At 44.9% G+C, this 7,505-nt stretch overlaps 1 protein-coding gene across 1 annotated transcript; it reads left to right on the forward strand.

Moving 5' to 3' along the window:
* The first annotated feature begins 1,428 nt into the window (after positions 1-1,428).
* On the forward strand, positions 1,429-4,716 carry LOC139237818 (forkhead box protein D2-like). The gene is made up of 2 exons (XM_070867046.1): positions 1,429-2,412; positions 4,494-4,716. Exon 1 carries the CDS (start codon positions 1,429-1,431, stop codon positions 2,395-2,397), a length of 969 nt encoding a protein of 322 aa, XP_070723147.1. The 3' UTR covers positions 2,398-2,412; positions 4,494-4,716.
* The last annotated feature ends 2,789 nt before the right edge of the window (positions 4,717-7,505 follow it).

Genomic DNA, 7,505 nt, shown 5'->3' on the forward strand with positions numbered 1-7,505 from the left:
AAACGCACAACTTTAAGTCATTTTGAAAGTTATTTTTAAACGAATTTAGTACGATTCGTTATAATCTCATACTAAATATATCAAGCTATCTGGTGTTTGACTGAGTTTTGTCTTGTTTGATGGACTTGCAATTATCGGAAAGTTCAGCAGTCGAAGGAAAACTCTAAGACTGTGTGCAGGGTGGAGAGATTGCACAAACTCTGTTTGTAGTCCCATGGAATTTAGACGGTTCAGGGGTGACCTGATCGAAGTTTTCAAGATATTAAGGGGAACAAATAGGGCAGATAGAGAGAATCTATTTACGCTGGTTGGGGAGTCTAGGACTAGAGCGGCTCAGTCTAAAAATTAGAGCCAGACCTTTCAGGAGTGAAATTAGCAAATACTTCTTCACGCAAAGGGCGATAGAAGTTTGGAACTCTGGCAATTGATCAATGGTTAATTGTTAAATCTGAGATAGACTTTTGTCAACCAAAGGTATTTTGATGTGGGGCAAAGGCAAATAAAGTTCGGTCGCAGATCAGCCATTGGATGGAGGAGCAGGCTCAAGGGGCTAAATGGCCTCCTCCTATTCCTAAAAACAAATAAGGCTTTCAAATCGGGCTGTTATTGTAGACATAGAAACATAGAGAATAGGTGCAGAAGTAGGCCATTCGGCCCTTCGAGCCTGCACCACCATTCAATAAGATCATGGCTGATCATTCCCTCAGTACCCAACTAACTGAGCAGAAAATATGCAACTATTTATATTTAAATAGAGACAATTAAATGATATTCTTTTGTAAATAAACGACAATGCAATCATATTTAAATAAATCAATAATATCTAAATGTAAATCTATAATTGAAATAGGATCTGAATTTGAGACCACTTGTCAAATGGGAATAATGAATGCTGATTTGTTGTTTGCACTAAAGCTTTAAAAAAGTTATTTTAAAGAAGTTGTCCGACGATTTTATTCCCCTCCCTCCCCCCGTCGGGTTGGCTGCACATGTCAGAGGGATGCCAGGGGAGGGGGGGAAATGGGTTTGTAAAGTTGTCGGTGATTTGTTGTGCAAGTGTCATCTGCTCAGTCACCGGGTCCAAGGCTGCCGGAGTCAGTGCATTCCTCGCTGACGTCAGGGGCCATTGCAGAAGAGTTGTGCATTTAAAGTAAGGCTCTCTTGTTTTGCTCGGTGATCTGGGATGCTGCACTGGGGCGATCGAAAACAACAAGGAGGGCAAACAACGCCATTGGGGTTACCTCTGAGCCTGTGGTGCATTTCCTAAAGGCTGTTTGCAGAAGTCTGGCTGTGTGTGTGTGTGTCTCTCTCTCTCTCTCTCTATGTGTGTGTATGATCTTCAAAGAAGTGATTTTCCCCTCTCTGCTTGGAGCTGACTATTGTTACATGTAGGAACCCTGCACAATCGAATTGGCTGTCCAATTTGCCATGACTTGGGGATCAGAAATGACGGAGAGGTCGGTTCGTTTGGAAGAGACGGATATTGATGTTGTTGGCGACGAGAGGGACTCCACATATCAGGGCTCGCCAGCGGCCAAGCCCAGCCAAGGGGACTTCCCGGAGAGGAGTCTTTCTTCCGCATGCCCTCCGGATGTGAAGGGGGTGAAGGCTTCGGCCAAGAACCCCCTGGTGAAGCCTCCTTACTCCTACATCGCCCTCATCACCATGGCCATCCTGCAGAGCCCCAAGAAGCGGCTGACCCTGAGTGAGATCTGCGAGTTCATCAGCAACCGCTTCCCTTACTACAAGGAAAAGTTCCCCGCTTGGCAGAACTCTATTCGGCACAACCTCTCGCTCAACGACTGCTTCGTCAAGATGGCCAGGGAGCCGGGCAACCCGGGCAAGGGCAACTATTGGACCCTGGACCCCAACTCCGCCGACATGTTTGACAACGGGAGCTTCTTGCGAAGGAGGAAGCGTTTCAAGCGCCAGCAGCAGGTTGGATTGCTGAGGGAGCACGCCAGCCTGATGCCAGGGTTTGGCTACGGACCCTACGGCTATGGTCTCCAGCTGCCCAACAGCGGGCACCCGGGGCTGGCTTTCCATCACCACTGCCCCGTCCAGTCCCCGGCCAGCGTCTTCCCCTCTCTCTCCGCTCTCTTCCAAGGCAATGACTTGAACAGGAAACTTTTCCTCAATCCCCTGAGCCCCGATCCCCCGGCCCCGCCGGCTGTCAAGATCGAACCAGCCTCGCCGGCCGCGGCTTTTTCTATCGACAACCTCATCAGCCCCGGTTCCCCTCCCCTCTACCCAAGGACAGGGCAGCCCCCGGTCCTGCCAATGATCTCTGCCATCCTAGCCCCCTCTCCCAACGTATTAAACTTAAATTATGACCCCTTGCAGCAGGGAGCGAACTTTGCGAGCAAAATTGTACAACTTAACAACCGTCATTACTGAGCCTTGGCTGATCAGGTAAGACATGTCCTACCTAACGGGCAGTATTGGAGATACAGTATGTCGTTAAATCAAGTTTGTTCGTTTACATTCAATGGGAGTGGATTATCATTTAACAGAAAGGCCAAAATAGGCGTTCAAGTTCCAGCCGCAACTGAACTGGCATTTTATAGAACCCTGTCTTGCGATCGAAAACAAGGAGCTATACTGCCATTCGGCTGAAAGAAAGTCCTCGATTAGTTCGTTGCACTAAATTCCTCACTTGGCACTTGAGCTGTGTCCCTCGATCGAAAGGGATTTTCCTGCGCTTTTGAAATTGGGCTAACTTCGATAAAAATGCACGCTAAAAAAAAGATACAATTGGTCGACGCATTAACATGGTTAAAAGTCCTACTAATTTAATTCGGATTCCGCAATTTAATTAATCAGTTTCTGCAAAATAACCTTCATCCGTTTATTCCATCTGCTTTTGCTTTATTCCCAATGGACAGGAACAAGGTAGCAATTGCAACTGTTCACAATCGGTTATATCACTGTTCCTAGCCGTCATCAAAGATTAGTTTTAACCTCCGATTATAGGTTTTGGGGGTCACTAGTTTAATTCCCTTTCCCCCGGGTGAAATAACTGGGCTAAATAGACGTGTCATCGCTGAATCAGTAACAATCGCAAGTTCACGTGTAATAAAAACAGGGAATTTGACAAGCAGTTACCCACCCACTCGGATTCGAAACCTTTGGAATCACATGCCCAAAATCCGCTCCCAATCCCACTGTTCCGTGTAACGAAAACGGGATTTGATTAATTTCAGCTCCCCTGCTGATCAGTATCGCTACCAGTGGGTTATCTGCTCAAAACGCCAATACTGAGAGACACCTATTGTTAATAGCAATTTGTTCAATCGATATTACTAATGCACTGAATATGAATTTGCCCTTTTCAATTCGAATTACCAGCTGATTATATTGTAAGTGCGCCACTCTCTGTGAGTACAAGATATCTGTGTACATTGGTTTTTTTTCTTGAGGGGTGAATTCAATGTTTAATTTTCTTTATTCAACTCAAAGTCCGAGATGTGTCTGGAAGCAGTGGGAATGCCTAATATTTCCGTCTGCGTGGGACAAATTCTGGGAAAGTGCAGACACCAAGAAATGGTTCAGCTCATTGGCTCTTGTACAACGATTGAGCAAACCCTTAAGATTATCTGGTCGCTTTCACCATGAAAATACATCCTTATTTTTGCTGTTGTTGGGATAAAGGTTATTGATCAGGCTACAGACAATTTCTTGGCTGATTTATATGCCAATTTCGGGCAATCAGAGCAGGAAACTGGGACGAGCCAGGCGCTTAATAAAGTCTAGGCGGTGTGTTGCATTCGCTTGGAACCCAGAATGACACTTCAGTTGAATTTGTTCTCAGAAAATAATTGTCCCTTTTCCCTCCCCTATCATTCCTGGATTTTTAGTCTTTGACCTAATACGCATTTAATTACATTCCCTTTATTTTAAAAAAAAATCTCTGCAAATCCTGATATGTTACTGTTGGATGGGTTGTATGGAATAGTGTCAGGCTCAAACCCGGTAATAATCAGGGGCAGAAAAGACAAATAAACTTAAAACAAAATACACGCCCCAGTGCCAGCTCATTCGGGGAAGGGGGGATTGTGGCTGATTTTAAACGGTGGCTCATTGTCTCAGTGCAGAGTAAGAAGTGATGGGGCGGTTAATCGTTACCATATTAATGCTCAGACCCGTTCAATCGCAATGCCACACACATTAAAGATTGGTTAAAATCCCGACTGAGCGCAAATTAAGATATTTTTAATTCCTTCCCTCGATGTGGCCGTCGCTGGCAAGGCCAGCATTTATTGCCCGTCCCTAATTGCCCTTGAGAAGGTGTTTAAATAGGGAGGAGGTGGTAACTTTACACTATCTCTGCCGTCAGCTCGCACAGTGACAAAGGGGCAGGTTGTGATGTGGGAGGAATGGAAGACAAACTGGTTAACATCATGAGGTATATTATCAGCGACTTCACCAATGGGCTGGAGAATCTCAGCCCGTGTACTCTGTTTTTGAAATCTCGGCGTATTATGTTTTTGCAGAAGGTGTTTGCGGAAACAGCGAGGCAAAAAACCCAAATCCTACAATCTTCGTTCACGCCGTCAAATATTTCTGGCCAGTCGAAAGCACAGCATCAAATGGTTTGACCTCCTCACATCAATAAAATCCCAGGTCCCCCCATGTATATTAATCTATGTAAATATTGTAACGGTAACGAAAATATGTTTAATTATTGTTTACGGTATAACGTGGCAAAGGTTTTAAAGAGGCTCTGCTCGGTGTAACTTATTTTCGATTGTGTCCCGGGTATGTTTATATCCTTTCTACATGAATTACAATGTACCAACATTAAATTGTTTTGTCTCCAAAATATGTGTTTTTAGTGTTTATTGTATGTCCCACGAGTCCGACATTTTGTTTGGAATGAAATGTAATTTTAAATACTTAAGTAAACTTTAAGATCTCGGCCGAGTTTTGCAAAACTTCTTTTAGTGTCTCATTTCTGATTTACTCCCCTTCTCAACTTTTGTGTGCCCTGAAATTAGAAAACCGTGTTCTCTCTCACCTGAGTTTCAGGCTGTTTTCGTGCTTATCTTTACATCGAGGGGGAATTGACCAGCCTTGGTGCTGTTAATGGAACAATTCCTGAGGAACACAGGTCGCCTTTCGTAAGGGATTTTGTGTATCATAGGATCTTAGAGGTTTAAGGCACAGAAGTGGTGAGAATGTGGAACTCGCTACCACAGGGAGTGGTTGAAGCGAATAGTATCTGTATTTAAGGGGAAACTTATGAGGGAGAAGGGAATAGAGGGTTATACTGATAGATTTTATAAGAACATAAGAAATAGAAGCAGGAGTACGCCATACAGCCCCTCGAGCCTGCTCCGCCATTTCATCATCATAGGGCAGTCCCTCGGACGAGGAAGATTTGCTTCCACTCTTAAAATGAGTCCTTAGGTGGCTGAACAGTCCAATACGAGAACCACAGTCCCTGTCACAGGTGGGACAGATAGTCGTTGAGGGAAGGGGTGGGTGGGACTGGTTTGCTGCACGTTCCTCCGCTGCCTACGCTTGATTTCTGCATGCTCTCGGCGATGAGACGATCATGGCTGATCCGATTGTGGACTCGGGTCCACTTCTCTGCTCGCTCCCCATAATTTAGACGAGGAAAGACCGGAGGAGGTTGGATTGGAGCATAAACATCGGCATGGACTGGTCTGGCCGAATGGCCTATTTCTGTGCCGAATATCCTATGTAAGGAAGCCATTCGGCCCATCGTGTCTGTGCCCGCATCAGAGCTATCCAGCCTAATCCCACTTTCCAGCTCTCGGTCCATAGCCCTGTAGGTTACGGCACTTCAAGGGTGTATCCAAGTACTTTTTAAATGCGATGAAGGTTTCTGCCTCTACCACCCTTTCAGACAGTGAGTTCCAGACCCCCACCACCCTCTGGATGAGAAAATAAATCACCTTTAATCTTTCTAACATTGGGATTACGCAGGAAAAAAGTGTGAAATATCAATTGCATGGGACATCCATACAGTCCATGTCGATGCCCAGCTCATTGAAGAGCTTATTGGAACAAGTAACTCGAGAGATAATGTTACATTTCTGAAATTCCATCCATTTTTAACAGTGCAAGCGCTGATATTTCTTTTTTCTCCTGCGAGACAGGGATTGTAGTGAGAACAATCAATCTGCTTTATATGAAATTCTGTATTTAGAACTTTATAAAAAAAAATGCAACCCCTATGGCGCTTTAAACAGGAATAGACTATTGCCGACAGCCTTTCGTTTTGTTACGGTTCTTGGCCAATGAGAGTAGCTAGTGTGTAAACACACACGCCGATTGTTGGAACAAAATCTTGAATGATTCTGGCGGAGGTCTGGAAAAGATTCCATGAAAATAGCAGCAGCCCCAGGCTACCTGTCTATTCTTAAAGAGCATTTGGTTTGTTTTTTTGCACTAAAAATAGACTTCTGTCCACACATATATTCAAGGTAATAGTGATCCTCGCTAGCTGGCTCGCTGACCAGCTCCTGTGAGATTTATACACTCTTAGTGCATTTGCACAGTTAATTTGTTTGTTATTTATTCGTTCACAGGATGTGGGTGTCAATGGCATGTCCAGCATTTACTGCCCATCCCCAATTGCTCATGCTGATGCTGAGCCAGATTTTTGAACCGCTGCACTCCGCCATACTTCTGGTTAAGAAGGCATACTGAATATTTTGCCTTTTGAGGCATCGAATACAAGGGCAGGGAGGTTATGCTTGAACTGTATAAAACACTAGTTAGGCCACAGCTGGAGTACTGCACGCAGTTCTGGCCACCACATTACAGGAAAGATATGATTACACGAGAGAGGGTGCAGAGGAGATTTACCAGGGTGTTTGCCTCGGCTGGAGAATTTTAGCTGTGAGGAATGATTGGATAGGCTGGGGTTGTTTTCACCACATTTACAAGAAAGATATGATTACACGAGAGAGGGTGCAGAGGAGATTTACCAGGGTGTTTGCCTCGGCTGGAGAATTTTAGCTGTAAGGAAAGATTGGATAGGCTGGGGTTGTTTTCTTTGGAACAGAGGAGGCTGAGGGGAGACCTTATTGCGGTGTATAAAATTATAAAGGGCCTAGATAAAGTGGATGGGAAGGACCTATTTCCCTTAGCAGAGGGCTCAATAACCAGGGGGCATAGATTTAAAGTAACTGGTAGGAGGTTTAGAGGGGATTTTGTTTCACCCACAGGATGGTGGGGGTCTGGAACTGACTGCTTGAAAGGGTGGTAGAGGCAGAAATTCTCACCACATTTAAAAAGTACTTGGGAATACACTTGAGGTGCCGTAACCTACAGGGCTATGGACCAAGAGCTGAAAAGTGGGATTAGGCTGGATAGCTGGCACAGACACGATGGGCCGAATGGCCTCCTGTGCTGTAAATTTATATGATTCTTTGTAGCAGTTTTTTACAACTGAGTGTCACACTGGGCCATTTCAGAGGGGCAGTTAAGAGTTAACCATGTTGCTGTGGGTCTGGAGTCACATGTAGGCCAGA

Source organism: Pristiophorus japonicus, chromosome 24 (assembly GCF_044704955.1).
Source record: "Pristiophorus japonicus isolate sPriJap1 chromosome 24, sPriJap1.hap1, whole genome shotgun sequence".
Classification (NCBI taxonomy): domain Eukaryota; kingdom Metazoa; phylum Chordata; class Chondrichthyes; family Pristiophoridae; genus Pristiophorus; species Pristiophorus japonicus.

Bases quoted from the DNA above. Each gene is read 5' to 3' on its own strand.
- LOC139237818 (XM_070867046.1), top strand. From the start codon at position 1,429: ATGACTTGGGGATCAGAAATGACGGAGAGGTCGGTTCGTTTGGAAGAG.